General features: G+C 52.2%; 2 protein-coding genes across 2 annotated transcripts in view; one reads left to right on the forward strand and one right to left on the reverse strand.

The window, feature by feature from the left end:
- The first annotated feature begins 10,458 nt into the window (after nt 1-10,458).
- RHOF (ras homolog family member F (in filopodia)) lies at nt 10,459-23,116 on the forward strand. The gene is made up of 5 exons (XM_006865395.1): nt 10,459-10,608; nt 10,790-10,877; nt 21,708-21,817; nt 21,894-22,028; nt 22,955-23,116. The coding sequence occupies exons 1-5, from the start codon at nt 10,474-10,476 to the stop codon at nt 23,114-23,116; spliced, it is 630 nt and encodes a 209-aa protein (XP_006865457.1). The 5' UTR covers nt 10,459-10,473.
- Nucleotides 23,117-25,782: 2,666 nt separating this feature from the next.
- The window catches only part of TMEM120B (transmembrane protein 120B), a 51,031-nt gene continuing 49,655 nt past the window's right edge, over nt 25,783-27,158 (reverse strand). Inside the window, exons 10-12 of the mRNA XM_006865396.1 lie at nt 26,650-26,714; nt 26,275-26,343; nt 25,783-25,946 (exon numbers count right to left, since the gene is read on the reverse strand). Of these exons, the coding sequence (XP_006865458.1) occupies nt 25,833-25,946; nt 26,275-26,343; nt 26,650-26,714 (248 nt within the window). The 3' untranslated portion in view covers nt 25,783-25,832. The remainder of the gene's footprint in view (nt 25,947-26,274; nt 26,344-26,649; nt 26,715-27,158) is intronic.

The raw sequence follows: 27,158 nt of genomic DNA on the forward strand, positions 1-27,158 counted from the left end.
CGCCGCTGCTGCCGCTGCTGCTGCTGGTGCCCGGGAGGCGGCTGGCGGCGGAGGCTCGGCTCCTAGTCGCCGCACATCCCACAATACACCGCTAAGGAGCCCGACCCGAGCGCTCACCCTCCTCCTCCTCCTCCTCCTCTTCCTCCTCCCCTCGCCTTCCTCACTGCTTCCCCAGGCACTCTCCCGGCGGCGGCAGCTGCGCCGCCAAAGCCCCGGGCCCCAGTGGCCCCCCACCCCTCACTTGCGCGCTCCCACACTGCCTCCCCCCTCCCCGGGGGAAGGCCTTTTAATTTATTTATTCTGCTGGGACTTAGATGGGGGGCTCGGCTGGCGGGGGAGGGGGTGTCCCCGGGCTCTACCTCCCGCGACCGGGGCTAGTCTTCCAGCCGCGGCCGCCCAGGCGAATGCCTCGGGCCTCCAAAACTGTTTCCAAACTGCCAGTGCCCGAGGTGGGCGCGTGTGGACTCGGGGGACAGGGCTGTTTTTGTTTATTTGCGGGGGGAGGGAGGGAGTGATTGTGTGTTTGGACGCCGAGAGTCTTGAGGGGAGCCGACTTCGACTCCAGCAGAGTTGTAATCGAGGGATCTGCGCTCCGGTTTCCTCTCCGGCCCCGCGACCCCCTCCCTGCTGGAACCGAGCTGGGGAGAGGAGACCAGGATTTGAACCAATTTAGCTTTCGCATTCCTAGGAGGATGCAGCCCTCGTCTGGACCCGGGTGATAGAACCTTCTCTCTGTTATTATTTATGGAGGGGAGCGCCCTGTAATTGTCCTGAACACATGCTTCACCCCCTCCTTCTTCCTCCAGTCACAGTCGGAGGAGAGAGTCCCCCTTTTTTGCATTTATCTTTTCCTTCCCCTTTCTTTATTAAAGGTCCTGGAGTGGCGGCGGCCAATCAGCGCGCGGCTTCCATTTTGTGAGTTCAACTCCGCGGCTTCTGGGCTTGACGAGGACGCGTTTGCAGCCCCCTCTGTCTCTACTCTCTTGCGGCCGGGGCGAAGGAGCCGCCTCGCCGGGGCTTCGTGGTGGTGGATTTCATATTGGGGCTCTTTTCGGGGTTTGTAATTTGGCAGTGGGTAGGTAATTGGCTGGAGCAGGGCGGCAGGGCGCGGCGGCCAATCAGCGCGCGGCTTCTATAGGGCTTGAGTTATTAGACGCTGATCTCAAAACATCCTTCATCAGACACCAAGGAGAGGCCAACAGATGAGGGGAGCCATTTTTCTGCAATGGAATTAAATGGCCAAGTGGGTTTTTCCTTTGTTGCAAATGGGGAATGTTTTTCCTTTGACTCCACCATCCCGTTCAGGACGCCTCAGTGTGTTGTTTAACATTTGTCAACAGGCAAAAGGACTCACAATTGGAAGAATGAAGACTTTTTTTTTAAAGACCTGGATTTTTCCTTATGACTTGGAATCCATCTTTGTCTTGTATAACTAGGTCATAGCACACCATTAATGTCAGCAGTTAACAATTTTGAATTCCAAAAAACCTAAGTAAATTACATAGTTCATTTTTTTCCTCTTTTTTTTTTTTTTTCTTGAATTGGGTGGGTGGTGGCGGGAGCTTGAAGCTATCTTAATCTCTATTCTCTTGACTGAACAATAAATTTTGTAAAATATATGTAGTTTCCTCTATTAAACACTAAACCTGGCCATCTTATTAACTCCTGCTCTGTTTTTAACAAGGTAATGTTTGAAATGTCTAGCTCTAGGAGTAGCGAAATGGCAGCAACAAAAAATATATTGTGAGCAGTTGTTACTCAGTTTTTTTTTAAAAACCTTTTACATTGTAAGTACCCAATCCATTCTGTCCTTACAAGTGCAGTTTTTATGTTAATGTTGCTGAGATGTCCTTAATTTCTAAACCTTCATCTGCATGTCTGTCTTTGTCTCTCTTGTCGAATATAAGCCAGTTAAAAATGCTTTTTATAGACGATTTTGCTTTTCTAAAGCTAAGGTTTTTAGCTGTAAGCTTGTGCAAATGTCTACAGCAATCAGTACTAGTCAGCTTTCTTCCCAGTATAACATGTACACTTTCTTTGAAAATCGATCTATTTGAAGAAAAACAGCTCTGTTTTTCTCGTCTTGGTGGAGGGGGGTTGGTGGTGGTGGTGGTGAGAGAAAGGAAGACTCTTTGTGGAGAGAACTAAAGCCGTCACAGGAAACTAGATTAAAACTGGAAAACAAGTCCTAGCTGGTCTCAGCCAAACACCAACGTTAGCTCGGCGGTATTTTCTATAGCAGTTGAGATGGCTGGTGCGTCTTTTGCCTTTTGTTTGACTGTGTATTTTCGCCTTTTGTCTCTTAATGACGGTCACACCATTGCTATATCCAGAGCAGTAAACAGCCCTCCGCGAAGCCGCCTTTTGCCAACCCAACCCTGGAAAGTTTACAGAAGTGGAAGGAGCAGACAATGCCATGAGAGTGTAACTTACAATAAGGTAACAACAACAAAAAAGGCAACACCATTTCCCCAAATTTTCCCAACTAAACAATCAAAAAGCAAAAAAGCCCAACAACCTCCATGTGTATATATGTCTTTATAATAACACCTCCAAAACCACCGCCCAGCTTGATCTTCCAGACTCCATGGCACCGGGCTGAGCGGGTAAGTAAAAAAAAAAAAAAAAGTGCCTTTACCCCTTCGAGGAAATTCTTCTTTGAGCAGGCCAAGGCTGCAAATGTTTGGGAACTGAGGGGAGGAAGAGGTTTTTGGAGCTTTATGTTTGGCAGCCTGAGGGAGAGGACGGGGGAGACTATTCAGACCCCGTTGCCCCCTCTGTCTCAGAGGCGAAAAAAGGGTCTCCCCAACGACCCTTGAGCACCCATGGAGCCGCCTGATCTGAGATTCCAAATCTGAGCCTTGGTGGGGAGGATTTGACATGCTTTGGAGATCGGGGTGTTCAGAAGACGTAGAAACATTCCCACTTAGCCTAGGACCCTTTTCCCTTTTGATATTGGGGGCCTAGCACCCCAGAACAGGCTTTTCGGGGCTCCGGGACGCGCCTGCACTTCCTGAGCAAAAAAGGACAAAAGGCCGGCATCCATGTTGGCAGCATGACGCAGCATCTCTCCCGCCTGCAGCCTAGCGCTGCTTGTGCTCCCGGCCGTGCTCGCTCCTCCCTCCCAAACATGAGTTTTAGTTCCAGATTTCTAAGAGAGCCAGGGGCCGGGGCCGGGGCTGGGGCTGGGAGCGGGGACTGGGCCGGACCGGGGCCGCGGGCGAGCCCGGTCGGCTATGCTGTGATGGCTAATGGCGGCCGGCTTCCTTTTCCTCCCTCCTTTCCCCGCTTGTCATTGCGAGCCCGGAGCAGGAGGCGGTGCTCAATCGGGCCGGGCCCTGAACGTCAGCGGTCCCGGTGCCCCTTTTTGGGGAAAACGTCGTAGGGCCCATTTCGGGGGTCCCGGGCCTCGGGAGCGTCGCGCGTGGCGACTCCTGTACTCGTTCCGTCAAGCGAGGCTGCCAGACCGGCGCCATTTCGTGCGCCGCCTGCGGCCCGGGCGGTGGCGGCTGCTGCGCGCCGGGCGAGAGGGAGGTGGCGGCGACGGCCGGGGGAGGGGACGCGGCTAGCCGCCTGTCTTAGGACTCCTCTGCCCTAGGACTCTTCTGCCGGGGTGGGATGGCAGGCCGTGTCTTCAGACCCCCGCCCCGACACAGGGCCCACGCTGCAGGAGGAGGCCGCCCTCCATGTGGCCTGGGAGCAAAGCACCAGGGGACTGGACCGGGCCTGACCCCGGGCCGCCCCCTACTGCCCACCGGGTCGTGGCACTTCTGCTCGGGCTCCCACCCGCCCTTTGACAGCCGAACCGGAGGGGCGGGTCTCCCCCATTGTCTCCATCATGAGTTTCAGATGCCCCATTTGGCCACCTGCGGCACACAGCCCTCGAAGCCGGCCCCTTTGGTTCGAGGTGGGGGTGGGAAAGCTGAGCCGGGATCCCCCCGGGGTCGAGGTCTTGGGGGTGAGCCCAGAGCTCCCCGGCCCTTCCTGGGGGAGGGGATGCGGCCGGGGCGGGCCTTTGGAAATGCAGATGAGTCGCCTCCTGCTGCTTGTCGCCCGGACTGAACCTTGGTGACTCAGCCACCCTTCCCCCATCCACTCCAGCATGAAGGCCGCCCTGGCAGCTGGGCGGTGGGTGGTGGGGGTGGTTGTTTGTAAGGTTATCCTAAGCTCCAGTAGACCCTGTCCTGCTCGTATTGGGTCAGGGAGGCGTCAGATCCACAAATGGGGGCCCCCTAACCAGCCCTCCGCTTTCCCCCTCCCCCCAGGCCCTTGACTGGAGAAGGGACAGCGTGCCCGGTGCCCCAGAGCCGACAGTCTCTCCTGCTTTGGACAGCGGGACTTAGGTTGGCTCTGACAATCCTCCCAACGAGGTAGGTGTGAGCCTTTTCCCAGACTGTGAGGGAGACTGGGGGGCTTGGGCCTGGAGCACACTAGAGGGCGGGAACTCAAACCCGCCTGGCTGGTTCGGCAGCCCTCCCCCCACCCACCCACCAGGTGTGTGTGTGTGTGTGTGTGTGACCGCGTGTGAGCCGGGCCGCCTCGCCTGCTGAGCTGCTGGGCCCATCCATCCTGCCTGTCAGCTTCTGTTGTCAGCAGTGTGGGGCTCGCAGTTTGCCGCCGGATTTCGCAGCAGATTGCATCTCCAGAGTGTTTCTCATCTCAGCAGCCCGGTGGTGGTGGTCTTGCTGCCGGAAGTAAGGCAGGGTGTGTGTGCTGGATAATAGTGCCAACGGAGGGGACACTCTGAGGTTGGGATCGGCTTTGGCTTTCCAGGGCAAAAGTTCCCCAATCCCCTTCTCCCGGCTCGTGGGAATCACCACACTTCTTCCTACTCCCAGATAGAGCAGATGTTTCTAGCCCTGATTCTAGACTCTGATCGCCTGGGTTTGAAACTCAGCTAGCCATTTAGCAGCTGAGACTTCCTTCTAGCTGAAGTCTCCCAGCCCCCACTTGGCCTTTGGGCAAAAAAGGGCCTGGAGCTGAGACTCACAACCTTTTGCCAGTTCTAGAATGGAATTGGAGGTTGCTTTTAAAAACTGCTATCAGCAGTGGGGATTAAGTGTTGGGTCAATAGCTGAAAAGTTGGTGGTTCGAACCTACCAACAGGGAGAAAGACGAAGCAATCTGCTTTTGTTCAGACTGAGCCTCAGAAACCCTCTGGGGCAGCTTTCCTCTGACCTGTAGAATCACTGAGTCAGAATCCACTCAAGGCAGTGGGTTGTGTTGGGTTTGGTGACCAGCCCCATCCTGGCGTTTCTGGTTCAGTGGGTGGGGCCTGAGCTGGCCTTTCCCAGGTGATGGTGTTGCTTCAGACCGGGGACATTTGGGGAACCTCTGGGCCAGGGAACACCTGGTGTGGGTGGGAGGAAGAAGTAAGCTGATGCCTTTGCTTGTAGGGATGTGCTTTGTAGTTAGTTTCCCTCCCTCTTTGGCTCCAGAGAGGCCTACAGCTGGAGATGCTGAGGTTCTTGATCTCGGACTGCTCACCTCCATTCCCCCACCATGTCCCATGTGATTTCTTGTTTGTGATCACTTGGATGAGCATTTGGTTCCAGGGGTCCCTGCTCCCTCCCACTGTGGTGGCCCCTACCCCTTCCGTGAGGGGTGAGGGGGTGAGGCCAAGGTGGGGGTTTGGGGATGCCCCTGGGGCTTGGGGAAGGCTGTGAGGGAGCCCTTGGCAAGTCTCTCCTCAAAGGTCTGACAGTGACATGTGGGTCCCGGAGTACCTGGGAGGAGGGCTGAGCACGCTGACATTGCACACTAGTTGGACTCCATCATGGTTGCAATCATTGCTGGGAGTGGGGCGGGGCCTGCCGCCAACTCCTCCCCGACCTCTGGGAGCACGTGGCATGGCCTAAGGGCAAAGGGAACTAGTAGCTTTCCAGCCAGTGCTGTTCCACGTTCCACAGGCTGCTTCCTGGTAGAGTTGTGATTTCAGGGTTGCCTACCCAATGCCCAGAGAGTAGATGTGACTTGCCAAAGGTCACAAGGCCACCACCAGAAGAGCAGGATGGGGTTCCAGGTGTCTTGACATGGGGCCCAGATCCTGGGCTGTGGCACCCCCACCCCAGCTGTCTGGGCTATTTTGGGCTCTCTCCTGTGCCAGCTGTCTGCTGGCATCTCTGCCCAGAATCTTACTAAGTTGTCTGGTGGAGCAGCCATGGAGTGGATGCCCTGCTCACTTCCTGAGCTGAGAGTCTCAGGCCTTTCCATTTCTGGAGGAAGGTGTACCCCACTTCACCTATATCCAACTCCCTTTCCTCTCCTGGAGTGAGGGATGAGGGAAAAGCCTGCTGTCAGAGTCAGTTAAGGCTTACATTTCTAACAGCCATTTGGCGCTGCCATGGTTGAGCTCATGCGGAGTGTCCTGTGACCCTTGGATGGCACCTGCCACTTTTGGGGGTCCTGCCTAATGGAATGGTGGGACTCCTGGTGTCCCCCACCTGACCTGGCTTGGTTAAATGATTGATTTCCATTCTTCCCCCAGCTGCAGCCCTCAGGCTTGGCCTGTTCTTCACTTCTGCCTTCTGACCAATTAGGGAGCAATTAGGTGTTAAACTGGGTGGAGGTGTGAGTGAGCTCTGGGAAGCCCTAAGTGACCTGGAGACCCAGCTGGGAAAACCCTCCTCCTCCCCACTTTCCCTCTCCTTATCCCTCTCCTTTCTCGGCCCCCTGAGGGGGCACCAAGTCCAGCCTTTCCCTCTAGCTCTACACTGGGGGGGGGGGGGGGCAGAGCCTCTGAGGGTCGCGTCGCACCTTTCTACTAAGCACCCAGCCACCCCCTTGGGCTCCAGCCCCTTCCTGACACCCAGCTTGGAATGTGACCCTTTGGCCCCTGTAAGCACAGCCACCTGGGTCCAGTGCTCTTTCTGATTGAAGGAGGCCTTGGGCACTCACTGCCCTCTGAGGAAGAGAGATGCTGTGGATAAGGACAGGACGGGGTTCACACTTGCTTTGGAGCAGCTTGGAGATTGCGGACCCCAGCTTGGCCCCTCCTCCAAGGGCAGCAGCAGCCTGCCCTCTCACGCCTCAAGAGTTGATTCACATGCTCAGGCATGTGACCTCTTAGGGATTTTGAGGCACCCGGGAAGTGGAAGACAAAAGCATTGTTCTCCCTTACTGTCCCGCCCAGCCTGACTGGACTTCGCCCTGACTACATCCGAAATGGAGTGGCTCTGTGTCTCTTAACTGCAGTGTGGGCTGCTCCCCACCCCATGGGCCTCAGGGGCCTCCGTGTAAACATGGGGAGTTGACCCCACAATGGCCACTGGGCCAGTCCCCTAGACTTCTTCCAGAATTTTCCTTGCCTTCCTAAACTTCTCCAGGAATTCCTGATGACTGACAAGAGAATGCTACCCATCTTTTGGACACCTCACAGGTAAGGGTCAGAGCCCCCAGGCTGGAAACCCTCATTGGCTGGCCTGGCTGGGCTCCTGGGTATTTTTAGCTCCTGGTCCAACCCCACTAGCACTTGCATCAGAGTTGTGTGTCTAAATCAGACTCACTTCCGGGTAGGGGCTGGAGGACTGGGGAGGTGGGTTCTGCCATCTGCTGGGTGGCTCTCCAGAAATGTCAGCTGCTTTACCTGGGGCCGTGGAGTCCCAGGAAGACTTTCTTGTTTGCTCCTCAGCTTTGTACAAAATTTTATTCTGTTATACAAGGGGACTTCCAAAAGTTCTTATACAAAAATCCATTCTTTTTTAATTCCATATTTCCACACAGGTTTTGAACACACACACACACACACACACACACCACCACCACCAGGACAAATATGTAAAAATTCTGACTACATTTGTTTCACTCACAGTAAGGGAAAGTGGAGGCTGAGGTCTGATTGTTAGCCTGGTTTCAGGTGACCCCCGCCCCTCAGCTTCCTTGTCCCTAGTGCGTGTGCTGCCCCATTTCTATGGAAGATCAACCAGGGGGGTGAGGGAAGAGGTAAGTGGACATGGACTCACCCCCAAGTCCCGGCACCTCACTTCTGACATGGCTCTGGACTTGGAGCCCTCCTCTCCTGCCGACGGTCAGCAGCCACTGTAGCAAGATGGCCAGCCCCTTCAGGAGTACAGTTGTTTCGTCACTGCCCAACCTCTCTGGAATCGGATTCCAGATTCCATGCCTGGGCCCATCTGTTCTCACCTGTGTGCCCTCCCCGACACTGCCTGGGTTAGCCCCTGAGTCACTCATCTGAGTTCTGGTCTCTACATTGTTTGCATCTGCCAAACACCATTCAACTGCTTCCCCCAAGACTGTGAGCTCCTCCTGGGCAGGAACACTATCGTCTCTCAATAAAAATACTTCAAAAAGGAACAGATGAATTGCTGTGAATTTGTCAAAGGGGGCGTTTGACCCAGCAGGTGCTGCTTCTCTGGTTAGGTGAGCCCAGAGCTGGGGAAGGGCCTTGTTCTCTTCCCTAGACAGCTGACTTGATTTCTAGGCTCCCACTGGAGGTTTTTGCTGCCCTCTGGTGGTCAAACCGTGCCTTGCACCTAAAAAAAAAAAAAAAAAAAACCATCAGGCAGACAGCCCTGCAAAGCTGGCTAGCTCCACGAAGCTAAATTAACTTGCTCTTTGCTGAGAATTTTTTTTTTTTCTTAAATGTTTTATCGTAAATTATGTGATAGTTTACATGGGAGAACATTAATTTTACATTCATTCTATCGTATATCGTCTCGTTGCCATGGTTACAGTCCCCTCCATGCATCATCAACCAACCAAAGGGTATATACCCGGCAATCCTGCCCACCCCCACTCCTACTCCCCGCACCCCCCCAGGTCTTCAGCACACAGCTTTTTGCTGAGAATTTTTTAAATGGAAGTCTTCTGGGTGGGATGGCTAGAAAACACTGAATCCTGCCAGTCCGTTTCACCAAAGGAAACACCATTCTCCCAAATTGTGCAGATGTTGGCAGGTTTTATTTAGAGATGGGTTCACAAGCTTAGGTGGAAACACCGTTGGCCTGGCTTGTGGTAGGGACAGAAATCCCAGGGTGGCAGCGAGGAAAGGCACTGGGATGGTAGTACTTGGAGTAGGAGGAATCCTAGGGTGAAGGCCAAGTGGCTACTGCCAGAGAACACTACATTTCTGTTTTTAAGTGTCCTTGTATAGGTTTGGCTCATAGTGACTCTGCTGGTGAATTTTGAACCACCAACCTTGATATTTAGACGCACCTTGTGGTCCAGTGTTTATCAAGAGAACCACGCCCTTATGTTGTTTTAAAGTGGGACTGGGGTTATCAGTCTCCAAAATGCCCTGGTAGCTAGTGAGTTATGATTGGCTGCTAACTGTAAGGTCAGGAGTTCGAATCCACCAGTCGCTCAGCAAGAAAAAGGTGAGGCTTTCTGTTCCCATAAAGATGGGCTCAAGTACAACAGTGAGGGTGGCACAGGACGGGGAAAGTGTTTCGTTGTGTTGTGCATAGGGCACTATTGAGTCGGAACCGACGGCCCTTAACAAAAGATGTACAGCCTCGAAAAAACCCTATTGCTGTGAGTTGGAACAGAGTCTTAAGTACTGCATACTGCAGCAGCAAAGTGCACAGAGGCAGTGCCCACTTGACATCAACTTGATCTTTCTAAACACCCCCAGTCCCATACAATATCGGTTTGGTTCACCACGTATTTGATCCCTGCCCGGAGAGGCATCAGCCCCGTGTGCTTTGGGGCCAACCGGTTAACAATATGTTGGCCACTCACCTGCACCCTGAATGGTCCGTGCCAAGGCGAGCGGTCGACAGAGGGCGCCAGACGCCCACCCCGCAGCTTCAGGGAGTGTGGGCGGGAGCAGGTAAGCCGAATACCTATTCCTCATTCTCCACCAACTCAGCACACGCTGGGGCCCGAGGGCCAGACCAGGTGGACAGATGTTATCCCCGTGCCAGCAGCTTTCCTGACGCCACCACAACCACCTGTGATAAACTGAGGCGAGAGACAGGCAAGGCATCACTGGTCCAGCACAGCCGAGTAGGGTGCTTTTCCCAGGGATCAAGACCAGGGTTCTTCTGCCCCTCAGCTGTAGGTACAGCCCGCCAATCAAGGAGTCCCTATCCAATGGGGGGCATCCAGGCCGGCCAATCAGAGTACCCCTGCTGAAGGAGGAGCCTGCCAATCCCTGCCGCCTAGCGTGCGGTGGCGGAAACAATCGGGTCTAGCCTGCGGGGGGGCGCGCAGTGACGCATGGGGAGGGGGGTGATTGGTGTACTTGTAGCTAGCGACAGATCACCTTTTTTTTTTTTTTTTTTTTTCCTGCTGCCTCAGTTACTTTGCAAATGAGAGCTGAACGCTCTGGGCCAGGACCCTAGCAGGAAGGAAACTGAGGCTCGGAGGTGGGCCTGGGGGGCTGCCTGGAGGAGGCGGTGCCGGTTGAGAGGGGCGGGGCTTCCACACGCCCCTCCCAGGTCCCGCCCCTGGTTGCTCGTGGGCAGTCCCAACACTGGGACCTGGAACCATCAGAGCTGCCGGCTCGGGGCGATGGACGCCCCCGGGGCTCCGGCCCCCACCGCCGACGCACCGGGCAAGAGAGCGCTGAAGATCGTGATCGTGGGCGACGGTGGCTGTGGCAAGACCTCGCTGCTCATGGTGTACAGCCAGGGCGCCTTCCCGGAGGTGAGGTCCGCAGTTAGCCGCAGGGAGTGGGCTGGGGTTCAGAACTCCAGGGTCCTGTCAACACAGAGAGTCGGCCTCCACGTACCCCGATATGCCCCTCAGAGTTCAGAGCTTATTGGGGTGAGGGTGGTAGGGGTGCACTTAGGGTCCCTGGAAGACCAACCCGACCCCTTTCCAACAGCACTACGCCCCGTCTGTGTTCGAGAAGTACACGGCCAGCGTGACCGTGGGCAGCAAGGAGGTGACCCTGAACCTCTACGACACTGCCGGTGAGTGCCCCTGCGCTCGAGGGGGGAGTCCCTGGGGACCCATCAAGGGTTTCCCACACTGGAAAATCCCCACCCTCCAGCCTCTGCTGCCTGGTGTCTCCCCGCTCCTCTGGAGACTCAGTCTCCCCATCTGTGAAAGGGGATATTTATTTAGCTGTGTTGAGAGCTCACTGCCTCCCTCCCTTGTTTCTAGAAAACCGTGGGCGAAGCTTCTCTCCGTAGTCCAAGGCTTTCGTGTGTTTCGTGGTGTTTTGAGGTTATGTGGGCTGCATTTCTGGGCTGGCTCTGGGGTACGTTGAATATACGGGAAACCGTGGCCTCTGGTTCTATATAGCCAACTGCACTGGAGGATTCCTAGGATCCAGGATCCTGTGCACGCACGTTAGTTAATTTCCTGACTTCTGTGGACTAGGATTTGTGGCTGGCGACAGGTCTCTGCTTTTCTAGTTACCTGGGAGGAAACCAGGCAGTGTCAGAAATGAACAGAGGAGTACAGCGGAAGGGGGATGCTGTGTTAATATCTATCTGCTACATGTAGCTCCTCACACATGTAGGCTTACACTCACTGTGTCTGAGTAGGGTCAGCATAGCTAATGGGAGGGCTTGGGTAACATAGCCAGCTGTCGGGGAGCCTCCCTTCCGCCTCTGCTCCCCTCTGGGCTTAATCAGTATTGAAGAGCAAAGGTCCTAGTCCCCAGGTGGGGCTTATCCAGCCTCCATGACTCAAAGTTTAGCAGGTCACCTTCTGTGAGGAACCACATCCTAGGGTGTTCCATCCCTAGCTAGCCAAGCCTTATATGTGTGTGAGGCAAAGTCTCTCTGGCTGACCCTGGGTGGAGCCACAATCCAGAGCTGCTCCTCCCCAGGCAGACCACTGTTTCTCTGCCTCACTGTTGCCTGGGAGGATCTGGCCAGCCAGTCTCCCATCTCTCTCCTCTGGCCTGGACTTTGGCATCTTTGCTGAGGACCACCTCACCCCTAGCATAGAACCAGGCCTTGGGTGGGCTGGGAGAGCAGGAGGCTCTGAGGAATTCCCCAGGGTGTGGCTGGGGACACTGTTTCACAGTGGTGTACTAAATGTTGTCCTTAGAGGTGGGGGTAGGGGTAGGCTAGTCTGTCATTAACCCCACATTGTGTTGAGGGTGAGCCACGCACAACTACCCCTGGGGAACTGGGAAAGTCAGTGGGGAGACCTCTTCCTTCCTCTGCCCCCAGATCTGGGTGGTTTCAGGATCAGGGATGTAACTGGCCTTTCTGGTCTCACCCTGAAAATGATGTTCAAAGAACATGTCAGCAGAGATTGGTGTGTGCAGAGTCCGTGAAACTGGTACTTCCCATAGGAAAACCCTGGTGGTCAGAGCTGCTGAAGGAGGAAGGGAGCTTTTTATCACGGAAGTCGTAGCTGATGTTACTCCTTCCACAACAGCCTACCTGCAGGGGATTACCCACATTCATTGGAGACAGACCCAGACAGATGGGGGCATCAGTACCACCTCCACTGTGTGTCATTGGGGATGTCAAGGCCTCAGTTTCCTCATCTGTAATCAGGGATAAAACAGACCTGAGGATTTTTATCTGATTACTGGGACGTGCCACGCTTAACAAGGTGGTTGGTTGGAAGGAAAACCAGCACATGTTGCTGTCACATCGCTTCTGATTCACTGACCCCCACGTGTTACAGGTAGAGCGGCTCCCTCGGGTTTTCTGGGCTATAGTCTGTATAGGAGCCGACTGCCAGGCTTTTTTTCCTTGGCGCTTCTGGGTGGGTTTGAGTCACCAACCTTTCAGTTAGTCATCAGATACATTAAGCATTTGTGCTACCCAAAGACTTTGGCTAGAAAGAGGGGCTTATTACACGTTACTTGTCCTGGTGCTTTCTAAAGACCCCCGCTGATCCAGCATGTGCTTGCTCTCAAATCTGCGGCCCAAAGAGCTCTGTGCTGATTCCTCCCAGCTCCTGCCTGTTTTCCCATCAAGACGGGACTCTTTCCAGCAGCTAGGATTTGAGTCCTTCATGGACTTCAGAGTAGAGTCAACCTCAGAAGGGCTCTTGAGGGGGAAAGAAATATGGTTGCCCCCTCAAGGTGTCCCAGTGTGACTGAACTAGGAAATTCCTGCTCAGTGAACCACATGTGGGAGAGACTGGGTCATTCCTTCCATTCAAACAAGGCCCAGCACAGTGCTACCTTAGAGCGTGCCCCCTGACGTGATTGTTGAATGAAAGAAGCATAAAGCTGAGTGGGGGACACACCTCTGGAGAGGGTCCTGTATGACAAAGTATGATGGCAGTGTTCCTACCTTTAGAGGGGACAGATATCAAGAAAACATGCCAGTCAAGAAAGAGAGGCAGTGGGGCTGAACTAGAGAGGAGTCTAGAAGAAGTTGTTCTAGAAGGTTCTAGAACCTGCTGACCAGCCCAGCAGTGACCAGAACTGTGGGACAGGGGTAGTATACTTGGGAGACTGGACTTGTCTACACGCAGGACCAAGTGGTTACCCAGGGTGTATGGGAGGCAGTCTGGCCACTTGTCTGGTCTGCGTTCTACGGAAGTAGTTACCACTTAGATGAGAGCAAGACAGAAGACATAGAGAGCTGTGGGTGCTCAGAAGTGAGGGGGCAGGGACTGGGAACACCCACGCTTTAGCAGCTCCCCTGCCAAGCCCTGACACCCTCAGAGGCAGGAAGTTGTGAAGACTGACGTTTCCCCTGGCTGAGGGAAGGGGTGCGGAGGGGGCATTAAGCCACCAGCTAGACGCAGTTCCTGAGGTTCAGTCCAGGGTTGGGAAGTCACAAGATGGGTTGCCCCAAGGAGGTCAAGATCTTTGGTCCCCTTCTCAACCTGAAATGCGAACAGAAGGAAAACTGGGGTCGTCCAGAGTTGCTAAGGATTTGGTGGTGGGCAAGATGGGTATCATGAGTCATAAGGCAGGAACCCTAGAGATTTGAGGGAGCCTTGTGGGCAGGACAGTCAGAATGCGGCCTCAGCTCCAGGCAGAGGCTGCTGCAGCCCCAGCTACTCCCTCCTGGGGGGACCCGGAGGAAACACACGTGGGCGGGACCCAGCAGGGCTAGTCAAAGTGGGTTCCTCTTCTAGCAGCTTCCCTTTCTCACGCCGACCACTGACCAAACCCCTCCCTTGTCCAATGCCTCCATCTGGCCAGGAACCATATAGCCCAAGTGTGCCCTCCGCTGTGGCCCGAGGATACCCCTTCTTTCTCAAGTTTTCTGTGGGCCTCAGAGACCCCAGAGCCCCGGAAACACAACTGTTACAGCAGAGCTCTCTCCCACAAAGGAAATACCCTGGTGTGAGACGAGACCGCACTTCCGTTCCGCCCTGCAGTACCACCGACCTGGGGAAGATGGGCGGCTCCAAGGGGACCTAGGCCCAGGAACCTTTCCATATGACAAAGAAATGCCTCTTTACACTGTTTTTAGCCTTCTGAGTGAGTTTGAGAGGCCAGGGTTGTACCCAGTGTGATTGTGGATGTGTAGTTGGCCTCTGTAAACCTTGGTACAGTGTGAGGGATAGCTTTTATATGGTCCTTCTAGCTATGGTCGTGTAACTCCCACCACATGATTGGGTGAGACTAATACGGTGCTTGTGGTCCACCAAGAGGATTGGATAGTGCTAATAATGTGGTGGAGTCCTGGTGTGGTGCTGCAGGTTCAAACTCAACAGCTGCTCCTTGGAAACCCTTTACGGGGTCACTATGAGTAGGAGCTCTGGTAGCGTAGTGGTTACGAATCGGGCTGTGAACCGCAAGGTCAGCAGTTCGAAACTACCAGCTGCTCCGCGGGAGAAAGATGAGGCGTTCTGCTCCCGTAAAGATTAACAGCCTCGGAAACCCTGTACAGGGTCGCTAGGGGTCGGAACCGACTCCACGGCACATAACAACAACAACGTGAGTCAGAACCAACACCACAGGACTTCATAAAAATAAATAATGTGCATGGCACCTTTGTGTGGATGGGACCATGTATACAAGGTACATTGTTGTTAGGTGCCATTGAGCAACTCTGTGCACAATAGAACGACACACTGTCTGGTCCTGTGCCATCCTCACAATTGTCAAGCCTGAGCCCATTGCTTCTGCCACTGTGCCAGTCCATCTCATTGGAGGTCTTTTTCTTTATTGCTGACCCTCCACTTTACTAAGCATGATGTCCTTCTCCAGGGACTGTTCCAAGTATGAGACGAAGTCTCCCCATTCTGGTTTATAAGGAGCATTCTGGCTGCACTTCTTCCAACACAAGATTTGTTTGTTCTTCTGGCAGTCCATGGTACTTTTAATATCCTTCTCCAACACTATACTTCACATACTTTAATTCTTCTATGGTCTTCCTTATTCATTTCACATGCATATGAGTCAACTGAAAATACCATGGCTTGGGTCAGGCACACATTCGCTCTTGAACACTTAAAAGAGGTCTTGTGCAGCAGATTTTCCTAATGCAGTGTGTCGTTTGATTTCTTGACTGCTGCTTCCATGAGTATAGTAGATCCAAAACAAAATGAAGTCTTTGACAACTTCCATTTATCATGATGTTATTTAGTGGTCTCGTGGTGAGGATTTTTGTTTTCTTTTCATTGAGGTGCAACCCATACCAAAGGCTGTGGTCTTTGATCTTCATAAGTAAGTATTTAAGTATTTGCTTCAGCAAGTAAGGTTGTATCATCTGCTTATCACAAGTAATAAATGAGTTTTCCTCTAAACCTTATGCCATGTTCTCCTTCATATAATCCAGTTTCTTGGATTATTTGCTCAGCGTGTATATTGAATAAGTATATGGTGAAAGAATACAACCCTGTTGCATACCTTTCCTGATTTTAAGCCATTCAGTGTCCCCTTATTCTGTTCAAACAACTGCCTCTTGATCTCTGTACAGATTCCTCATGAGCACAGTTGTTCTGGAATAGCCATTCTTCACAATGTTGTCCATAGTTTGTCATAATCCACACAGTCAACAGCCTTTGCATAGTCAAGAAAGACAAATAATCATCATTCTGGTATTGTCTTCTTTCAGCCCAAATCCATCTGACATCAGCCCTGTTATCCCTCATTCCATGTCCTCGTCAGAATCTGGCTTGAACCTCTGGCAGCTCCCTGTTGGTATACTGTTGCAGCCATTGTTTGGATGATATTTAGTAAAGTTTTACTTGCATGTGATATTAATGATAACGTCTCATGATTTCCACATTTTATTGACTCACTTCACTTCAGAATGACAAATATAGATCTCTTCCAATTGGGTAGCCAGGTGGCTCTCTTCACAATTCCTTGGCATAGATGAGTGTGCCTTTACATTGCTGCATCAGTTTGTTGAGAGATTTCAATTTGTGTCCCATCAATTCCTGGAGACTTTCTCTTTGCCAATGCCTTCAGTGCACTTTGGACTTCGTCCTTTAGTACTGTTGACTCTTGATCATATGCTGCCTCTTGAAACGGTTGTACATCGCCCATTTTTTTTTGATGCAGTGACTCTGTATATTTCTTCCATCTTCTTTTCACGCTTTCTGCATCATTCAGTATTTTCCCCATAGAATCCTTCACTATGGCAAGTCGACTTGAATTTTTTCCTCAGTTCTTTCAGCTTGAGAAATGCTGAGCGTGTTCTTCCTTTTTGGTTTTCTAACTCCAGGTCTTTGCACATTTTATTGTAATACTTGACTTTATTTGCGAGCTGCCTTTTACATTTTCTGTTCAACTCTTTTACCTCCTCATGTCTTCCATTTGCTTTAGCATCTCTACACTAGAAAGCAAAATTAAGAGTCTCTTCTGACACCCATATTGGTCTTTTCTGTCTTAATGACCTTTTACTTTCATCCTGTATGATGTTCTTGAAAGGATCTCTAAATTCAAGAGGGTTATGTTCAAGGTCAGATTTTGACACTCATGGACTTGGTTTAATGTTCTTCAACTTCAGCCTGAACTTGCATCAGAGCAGTTGATGATCTGTTCAATACTCTGTCCCTGGCCTTGTTTTGGCTGATGATATGGAGCTGGGCCATCGTCTCCCCCCAGGTGTAGTCCATTTTTTGTGTAGTCCATCTGGTGAGGTCCATGTGTATGGCTATCTCTTATGCTGTTTTAAAAAGGTATTTGAAATAAAGAAGTCATTGGTCTTGCAAAATTCTATCATGTGATCGCCAGCATCATTTCTGGCCATATTTTCCAACTGCTGATCCTTACTTTGTTTCCAACCTTTGCATTCCAATCACCAGTAATTATCAATACATCTTAATTGCATGTTTGACCAATTTCAGATTGAAGAAGTTGGTAGAATAATTCAATTTCATCATCACTGATTTTAGCAGTTGGTGCATAAATTTGAATAATAGTGGTATTAATTGGTCTTCCTTGTAGGCAGATGGATATTATTCTGTCAGACAGCATTATACTTTAAGATAGATCTTAAAATGTTCTTTTTGGTGATGAATGTGATTCCATTCCTTTTCAATGTGTCATTTTCGGCACAGTAAACCATATGATGGTCAGATTCGAAATGGCCAATAGCAGTCCATTTCAGCTCACTAATGCCTAGGATATCGATCTCTATGCATTTCATTTCATTTGTGACAGCTCCCAATTTTCCTTGATATACATGAAACCATAATAAGGGGGATTGGTCAGTTTTGCCATCTTGCTAAGCTTAAAGTGAAGCATCCTAGAGGTGGAAAGGCAAGGCCCTCACTCACTACTTTTATCTACAAGATAAAAGAAATTGAAGTGGAGCTCATCCTTTGGACCCAGGTTCCCTGTACTGAGACCCTCCTAAATCCAGGAGATAATTGTAAGACTGGAGATGGCAAGAACAGTGGCAGAGACAGACAGGTGGCAACAGAACCAAGAGGCTGGCGCGAGACAGTGTGGTTGACTTCCTGGCATACAGAGCCAAGCGGTAATAGTGGGGTGCATGCAGGTCCTCGATAGCTAGGTTCGCTGACCCTGAGAGCTAGTGAGCAGTGTGTCTTCCGGCTGAGGCTTACTGGCAGGGGTATGCCTCCAGGCACTTGTTGGTAACAATAAAGAGCTCTGTAACACCCGCCCAAGCAGGGAAAAAACCTGGCTGGTCTGAGAGGCTTGAGGGACCAAAAGACTAAGAAGAAGCTATCCTGACTGAAGAACTGCAACCCCGTTACTCCCCTAACAAACTCCATAACTGTAAATATAGTCTGTGTGGTGTATGGGACCGTTGAAAAGCATTTTCCATTCCAGCAGAGTAGAGAGTGTCATGGGAGGGATGGCCAGTGTCAGAATTGTTAAACAGCTTGGGGGTATCAGCATATCCGACCTCCTTGGGCTGTTGGACTGTTGATCTTGGTTCTCTGTCCCCTACTTGAAGTTATAGGAAGTCAGACACTCTTGTGCCGTTTTTACCCTTGGCATCTTTATGCTTAAGCTGGCCTTATGGCTGGGGCCACACAAAGCTATAGTTCCAGAGATTCAAGGGTTAGAGCCCCCACTCCAGCTGCTCTTCAGGAAGCTTCTGTGTCCATCTTAGTGGTACTAATTGTTGTTATGTGCTGTGGCATCAGTTCCGACTCACAGCGACCCTGTACAGGGTTTCTGAGGCTGTAAATCTTTACGGGAGCAGAAAATCTTTCTCCTGCAGAACAGCTGGTAGTTTTGAACTGCTGACATTGAGGTTCGCAGCCCGACTCAAAACCACTAAGCTACCAGAGCTCCGTAGGCTACCAGTAGTAATCCCTCCTATTTCATGGCATTTCCCTTCCTATGCCTGGGGCAGGGTTATCACACCCTTCACAGATAAGGCACTAAGATCAGGAAATATACTCTGAGTGGCTCTCCCACCTCACTCTGAGAGGGCGTGAAGGACACTCTCCCTCCTAAGGAGAGGTCCTCAGCACAGAAAAGCAGTCTGGTCTTCAGCCGTCTCCATGTAGAAGTTGATCCATGAAGACATCCGTGCGGAGAGGCTGGGGTCTGGACTGGCTGCCACACCTTCCCAGTCTGTTTCTTCCTGTAGACTCCATTGGCAGCCAGTTTTCCTGGTCGGGGATAGAGCTTGTAGGGTGAGGATAACTCCCTACCTTCTGGGACTGGTGGGCTGGAAAGTTGTTAAGTGCCATCGAGTGCATTTCCAATTCATTGTGACCCCACGTGACTGTGTGTAGAACTGCCCCAATGTGGCTCCTAAGCTGTCAGCTTTTATGGCAGCAAATCCCCAGGTCTCTCTCCCAGAAGCCACTGGGTGAGTCTGAACCACCATCATTTCAGTTAGCACTAAGAATTTCATTGTTGTGCCACCCATCGGGGCATACCTGTAGTCTTGTCATTTACAATGCTTCCCCTTAGGTGTGTGACCTTGTGAATCTTACCCCACCTCTCTGTGCATCTGTAAAATGGGAATGAACAGGCTTTCGATCCCATAGGGTCATTGTGAGACCTGACTAGTTAAGCAGGTAAAATACAGTGAGTGAGCACTGAGGAATAAGTGTTGTCATATTATCCATTTTTGTTATCAAGGCTTACCGGTTTCATGCATCCATTTCATAGATGAGAAAACTGAGGGCCTGAACTTTGTTGCCAGTTGGCAGAGCTGGGAACACTTCCTAGAAATGGCACTTGTCGCTCAGCCAGGCAGGCGGCTGACCTTGGCACTGGGCACTGAGTTGACATGCTAGTGTAATCCTGACAAAGGTCCCTCTAGTTTGTGCTCTCTTGGGCTCTTAGAGAACTACACTCCCTGCCCTGCTTACCTCCCTGCCTGCTGGGTGGCTGCTTGAGTTTACACAGGTCACTAAGTGAATGCCCTTGTATATCTTGAAGGACTGCATATGCCAACACAGGAGTGCAAGCAGCTGTTTGTTACCTTGTATATTCACTTCCTGGTTGTGCTAGACTCTGGGCCTGGGGCCTGTCCTCAGGGGGCTAAGGAAAGTAGCTTTATGTGAAGAAAAAGAAAACCACCAGGTGGGGGGTAGGGGCAAGAGGGGGCAGGACAACTTACAGAGGAGGTTATGGTTCCAGCTGAGGTCTCTCTTGGAGGAGGTGACATTTCTGTAGGTGGGGGTGGTAAGCCATGATGCTGCATGGGGGGAGAGGTGTTTAGAAGAGGGAGCCACCCACTTGCGCACCCTCGGTGGTCTGAAGGCACTGTTCTGTCTTTCACTTAAGACCGCAGCACTCTGCCTCCCACCTTCACCGAAGCACTAATGCCCTCTCCGACTGGCTGATTGGGGGTACCCATCAGCCCTCACCTCTGCTACCTTTGCCAACTTCAGCAATTTTAACTAGTCTCCATGGAACACATGTTTAGGGACAGATAAGGTCTCTGTCCTCATGGTGTTTGCATGGCATAGTGTGTGCAGGGGAGGGAGATAAGAGACAACGTATGAGCGTAGGAGAGGCCATTTTTCCTGAGACCACAGACAGGCAGGGCAGGAGTAGAGAAGAGGCTGCCCCCGCCCCAAGGTGTGGGCTTGGCTACATGCAGGACTCTAGGTCTCTGTACTCCTTTCTTCGGTACACACACAGTTGTGTGCCTTTTTTCTGGAAAGGGCGGGGCCCCAATGTGTTTGAAAGGTTTTCAGTTCTCACATGGAAGTTTTTGTCCATTTCCCACCACCCCTCTAAATACTAGTGCATTATGTTGGGCAGGCTTTTGAATCGAGGGGAAAAGTAAAAGCAAAATAAGGGGCCATATTGGGGAAACGACAAAATCCAAATATTGAATCAGAGTTTGGTATCACCGTTGCTGTCCTGTCTTGAGCTCAGTCCGTACACTCTTAACAACATTTGCACTAAAAACCGTTTGTCGCGGAGTCATCTCCAACTCTTGGTGACTCCATGTATTTCAGCAGAGACCTGTGCTCCATTGGGTTTCCAATAACTGGTTTTTATCGCCAGGCCTTTTCTTTCTTTTTATTGAGGTACCTCTGAGTGGATAGCAGCTGAACTTGTTAATTGCTCACACCCAGTAGGGGCATGGTTGTTGTTAAGTGTTGTCGAGTCAGCTAGCTCACAGGGACCCTGTATAGGTGGCTTTGAACTAATGACCTTCAGGTTAGACTCCTGAGCTGCTTCTCCTACATTGAGGAGAATGCCCTTGTTCTTAGGAAACAGCTGAGCCAGTAAGGGGTTGAGAGAGGTGTGTGTGATTCAGAGCCACAGTGTTTATACAATAAAGCAAGTGGAGCTGATTGTAAACACTTGGTGAATCAGAGGCAGGGGATTCTTTGTGCTCTGTGTTGGCTGTTTTTCTGAAAGTTTGCAATTGTCAATGTAAAGAGTTACCAAACCTTTTTAAAGCCCAGCTTCCAAGTTCTGGTCCAGTAGGTGGTGGGGTGGGCCTCGGCCTCAGGTGGTTCCAAGAGCAGCCAGGGTGACATCCTGTGGCCTGGGGAACCTGGGCTGGGGGGCAGCTTGTTGCTCCTCCCAGCAAGTTCTGCCATGCCAGTGTTTGCAAGAATGTACTGGGTGAATGAGACCAACAGCATCCCTGTATCCTAGGGAAACCAGAGGTGAGGGCATTTCCTGTTAGTGCCAGTGACGTGGGCCTCCCCAAGTCCCATGAGTCCAACTGGGGAAGGGGGGCTGGAACCTGAGCAGCCTGGCTCAAAGTTTACACTCTGTCCCACCCCCTGAGCATCAGCGATGGGGCACATCCTCATCAGAATGACCAGTTTTCTGGCACGCTTCTACCCTGTTACCAAGCAGGCTCTGCTAACTGAGCAGGACTGCTGGGATTTCACTCATGGAATCTTTTGATGGCACCCTTGCTTTATAAATGTGGGGGACATGGGTCACTTGCCCAGGGACCCTGCGTCCTGCCCATCAGCATGACCCCGTTGTCCTCTGGTTCCAGGACAGGAAGACTATGACCGGCTGCGGCCCCTGTCCTACCAAAACACTCAGCTTGTGCTCATCTGCTATGATGTCATGAACCCCACCAGCTATGAAAATGTCATCATCAAGGTGAGGCCTGCCTCCCTGGGTGGGGGCTGACACCAGCGCCACCCCATCCCTCAGGTTCTACTCTTTGCCTCCACAGTGGTTCCCGGAAGTCACACATTTCTGCCCCGGGACCCCCATGGTGCTCATTGGTTGCAAGACAGATCTGAGGAAGGACAAGGAGCAGCTACGGAAGCTGCGGGCTGTACAGCTGGAGCCCATCACCTACATGCAGGTGCCGCCCCACAACCCCAACCCCACCCCCGCCCCGGGCAGCAGGAGCCGTGGCAGCGGGCATAGCTATAGTTGAAAAAGCTCCCCAGCCTGCAACCTCTGCCACTGAGGTGCCTCAGTGGGAGCAGACAGGGTCTGGTAATTAAGATTTAAGAGTAATGATTATGTTGCTGCCCACTGGGATAAGCACATTGCAAGGCTTCCTTTGTTAACCTTCTAATTCCAAGGCAGGCATGGTTAGCAGCCCCACTGTACAGGAGAGAAGTGGAGGTCCAGAGAGGGTTAGCAGCTTGCCTGGGGCTACACAGCTTCTAAGTCAAGGCAAATTTCAACTCTGCGTTTTAGGGGTGAGGCATGGGAGAAATCCTGGAATGCTTTCTTTATACACATGTATATAAAACCCAGAGGACAGTGTGTCTGAGTCTGTGAATCTTTACGGGAACAGACAGCCTCATCTTTCTCCCTCGGAGTGGCTGGTGGGTTTGCAGCTCAACACTTAATCCCCAGGATTCCTGCGGCTATAGCAGAAAATGAATAAAGAAATTTAAAAAGGAATAAGCATTACTGAAAGGAAGTTCATGTTTTCGGTTTGTTTGTTTTTTTTTTACTTGCATACCAAGGTCAGGTGCCTCAACTGCATTTACAGAAAGTTCTGACTTGAGGCCCCGAAGCATCTCAGAGTCCTGGGAGACCTCACAGGCACCCCACTTCACAGTGTTTAGCCTGAGGCAGGAGAGGGGCAGGTGGAGGTTGGGATGTGCTCTCGGTCCTAACAGGACTCTCTGTCCGTACTCACACTGGGAGTGGGAGGTTGGCCCAGGAATGGAGAAGAGAGAAGGGCCCCAACCAAGCGCCCAAAGCCAGCCTTCACAGGGGAAGTCAGGGCCCATACTCCGGTCTCTTTAACGCTGGTGCCTCCCCACCTAGGGCCAGAGCGCCTGCGAGCAGATCCGGGCCGTGCTGTACCTGGAGTGTTCTGCCAAGTTCCGGGAGAACGTGGAGGTCGTCTTCCGAGAGGCTGCCAAGGTGGCCCTCAGTGCACTGAAGAAAACCGAGCGGCAGAAACGGCGCTTTTGCCTGTTGCTGTGACGTGTGGTCCCTCAGACAAGACTGACAGGGCCTGGGCCCAAGGCCAGCACTGCTCCTTGGACTCTTGCACCCCATCCCCAACTCTTGCAGGGTCCTTGGAGTTGGGCGTCTTCCATGCCCAGTGACTGGAGCCTAGGGTTGGATTCTTGGGTCATCCTGAAGCTCCCTCCTTTCCTGGCTGGGACTTCTGACCACAGACTCACCTCCAGGCTCATACTCGAGCTGTGGCCCTGTGGTGGAGAGGGTGCTGGCTTCACAGGTCCTTGGTGCCTCAGACCACACATGCTGCGAGGGCACATCATCATGGCTTCCACTGGCCATGCTGCACCCCTTCTTTGCACACCCAGTTTATGCTTGAAATTCAACCTGTGTCTGATACACGGGTGAATTTGGACATGGACTCGGCAGTTCCCGGGGGCTCCACAGGCCGCCTGCTCCCTGGGTTCCTGAGATAGGCACAGCTGTATCCTTCTCTTCTTCCTTCCTTCCCCCAGGACTCAAGGGCTGCAGCCTGGGGCCTATCGGGAGAGCACAGAGCTCACAGCCCCAAGTGGGGGGCTGTCACCATCCACCGGACTCAGCCTCCAGCTTGGCCACCATCATTTCAGAGCTGGACACACAGGCCCAAGGAGAAGAAGAAACCATCTTTCAAAAGGCAGAAAGTGTATGCCTGACTCCCAATTGGAGCCCTGTCTCATTATATCCCACCCCACAGTCCCACTGCCGGAAAATGGAGGTGACGTGCAGTACCCATCCCTGGTGACGTCGGGCAGAGCAGCTGTCACTGAATTGCACTCTGATCAAAACAGCCTCCACTTGTACCAAACTGGGGGGTTCTGGAGCTGAGGCCCTCCTGGACCCCTGCAGGAGCGCACAGGACACACTCCTCCCTGACCAGGAGTATTACCCAAAATAGGATCATGACTCCAAGTTGCTCCTGCCACCCCCCGCCCTGGCAAAGCCTGAACTTTTCAGAAGCCAGGTTGCTGGAAAATGCACTCTATCCCACCTAGGTGCCCAAAGGCCCGGCCCTGCTCTGGGAATCACCACAGAAATCAGACTAAAGCCTCTTATTCTAGCGGAACCCAAGGACTTGTGCACACATGATGGTCTAGGGCAGGGTCCGCCTGAGGGTCAGATCTGGCTGCTGCCTGTTTTTGTGAATAAAGTTTTATTGTAACATGACCACATCTACCCATTTCTGTATTATACTGCCCTTACCCTCCAACTGTACATTTGAGGAGTTATGCCAGAGACCACATGACTTGCAAAGCCTACTATTTTTACCATGTGGCTCTTTTTAGAAAAAGTTTGCTGACTTCTACTCTAAAGCAAACCCAAGTACCCAAAGGGCCAGGTAGTAGACCCCGACAGTGAAGGAGGGCAGGTGTAGAGGGAGGAGGAGGTGGGCCAGCCCAGCCCTCATCTTGCAGAAATGTTTATTGCCAGATCTTTACATTTTTCTAGTGACAGTAGAAATTGGGTTTTTCTATGTAATTTTACTGAAGTGAGAAGGACAAGGCAAAGGATAACCTAGTATTTTTTAAATGTAACTAGTTAAAACAATCTTTTAAAATCCCGTTGAGGGCCAGAACAAAGTATGTATGGATGTCAGCTATGAACTCTGTTCTGAATGGATCTGAAGGGGAATCCCTTAGGGCCGCTGACACTCGAGAGAAACAGATGTAGGCTCATTCAATGAGCCCACTGGCTTCTCCACTCTTCACCACCAAGAGACAATCAAATGTCACTGGGGTGGGCCCTGCTCATGAACCCAAACCCCAAAACATTCCAGAACCTCTAAGGTAAAGGGAAGGGAGGTGGAGAATATGCTGAGGATCTTAGTCTTGCTCCCTGAGGACTCACTGTAAGAATCTGAGGAGGTGGGCTGAGGGTGAAGATCAGGAAATCCCCCAAGAGCTGATCCAAACTTTCAGTGTCTGAACCACCCTCAGTTACCTCAACCAGTCCGGAGACTGGAGCACTCTCTGGTGATGTCCCTCAACAAGGAGCACCCTCCACCACCACCCCATCCCCCGACCCCATGTACCCAGGCCAAGCCCTCCAGGCCTCAGGGAGGTAGGTAGAAGCCCTTTTCCTCCAAGAGGGACAGATAGAGGAAGCAAAAAGTTCAGGAAGCACAGACAGACGGTGACTGAGAACTTAAATAACCCCACCACTGCAGAAGCTTACAGAAGAAGCGGTGTGGTCCAGGGTGGGGTGCTCCACAGGACGTTCAGGGCTTCATTCACCCCCATGCCTGGCACTCCGTAAGTAGCAGGTCAGCATAAATCCAACCCCAGTGAGGCACAGCCAAGCCCCAACCTGAGGGGCTCAATGACAGGAGGGAGGATAGAGGGGCTCCCTGAGGCATTTGCTCTACCACCCACCCCAAGGCTGGCTCAGTCTCGGCCACTGCCAAGGGCTGCAGGGAGAAGGGCTGAGATTCCAGGAGAGCTGGGAGGGCTTAGTATTAAATATGCTCATAAATAGGGACGCTACAGGAGCTAATACTGCATGAACAGGCTGAGCTCACATTCTTCGGGTTCTGATGGGGCCTGGGGCCTCAGCTGTGTTCCTGTCGACGGGCTGGCCCAAGGTCATTGCGGTCAGCAGTAAAAGCCACTGTTGAAGAGGACATTGGCAGCACAAGTGCCAATCAGAGTCCCCTGCAGTTCCAAAGTCCAGGGGGCCAAGGAGCACGAGAGTCCATGGCTCATGGCTTCTTTGTTTTGTTTCTGTTCTTCTGGAGTTTGGTGTGCACAACTTTGAGAGTGGTCAGGAAGTTTCCCAGGAAGAGAACAAGGAAAGTGAGTGCCAAGACAAACACCTGGGGGGCAGTGGGTGTGAAGAAGGACATGAATCAGTCAGGTGGTCCCAGTTCTGATCAACTCCCCAGCGGCAAAGCCCCCACCCTGGAAAATCAGAAGCCCCTGTACACAGCCTGCAAGGTTCTGCCAGTAGGAAGGAGCCAAGTAGACACGCTTTGGGAGGAGTGGGTCTGCAGGGTAAGACAAGGCCACGGTCATCAGGAGGCCTGGTCATATCCCCTCCTCAGTCCCTGCAGCGTTCAATGGGATCAACACCGCTGACTACTGCAGAGCCCCACAGTGGGACCTTCCCCAGGATCACCCTCCCAGCCCCCACACACTCCATACCTGCCATTCTTGACATTCTTCATGTCTGGAGAGTTCAAACAATGTGACAGCGTTGTAAAGTTGCCAGAACTGGAAAGGGGAGAGGGTGATGCTCACCCTGTCCTGCCCTTCTGGGGGTGGGGGGTACAGGGGCATCAGCCAGCCCCAACCCATCCCCAGACACGCACCCATCATGACTCCGGGATACCTGGGCCCCCAAGGGTAGGAAGGCCGGGTTAGGTCAAGCTACCCAGGTCCTTGGCACCCAGAGGGCAATCTATCCCCAGGACCCATGGGCTCAGCTCTGGGGACAGCTGGTGGATAGGGCAGGCCTGTAATCCCTTTGTCACGAGGGGTCCAGGCCAGGGGATAGCCACAAATTCCAAGGGGACTCACGTGACCACAGAAAAGGAAAGGCAGGAGGAAGGTGAGACCCCGCCACATCCAGGACTGGAACCCTTCTGTAGGGAGGAAGGGGCCACGTGAGGGGCTAAGCCACCAAAGAGTCCATCAAGCACCTGCTGTCTGGTCAGTCCAATGGTCCTAAGATTATCCAGGTAAGGCACAGATGCCCCTGGTGCCAGACCAGCCTCAGCTGCCACAATTGGGAGTGTGTTCCAGATGGAAGTGACCAAAAGAGTGTGTAAGGAACTAAGTAGGCTTGCTCCTGTTCGTGGAGCACTGGGGGGGCAGGCACCGTTCTTTGCACAGCGTTTTGCATTTTATACCCATCACTCCACTAAGCTGAGGAATCAATCCAAAGCACACGGCCATCTCAAAAGCAAGATTCTGTTAAGGTCACATTCCAATAAAGTTTAGACAATATATCCGAACTCTTTGAGCGGGCATCTCCACCGGGCACACAAAGCATGAATCTCCAGTGACATGCTTATCCAGATTGCCCG

This window comes from Chrysochloris asiatica, unplaced genomic scaffold, assembly GCF_000296735.1.
Source record: "Chrysochloris asiatica unplaced genomic scaffold, ChrAsi1.0 scaffold00078, whole genome shotgun sequence".
In the NCBI taxonomy this organism is placed as follows: Eukaryota; Metazoa; Chordata; class Mammalia; order Afrosoricida; family Chrysochloridae; genus Chrysochloris; species Chrysochloris asiatica.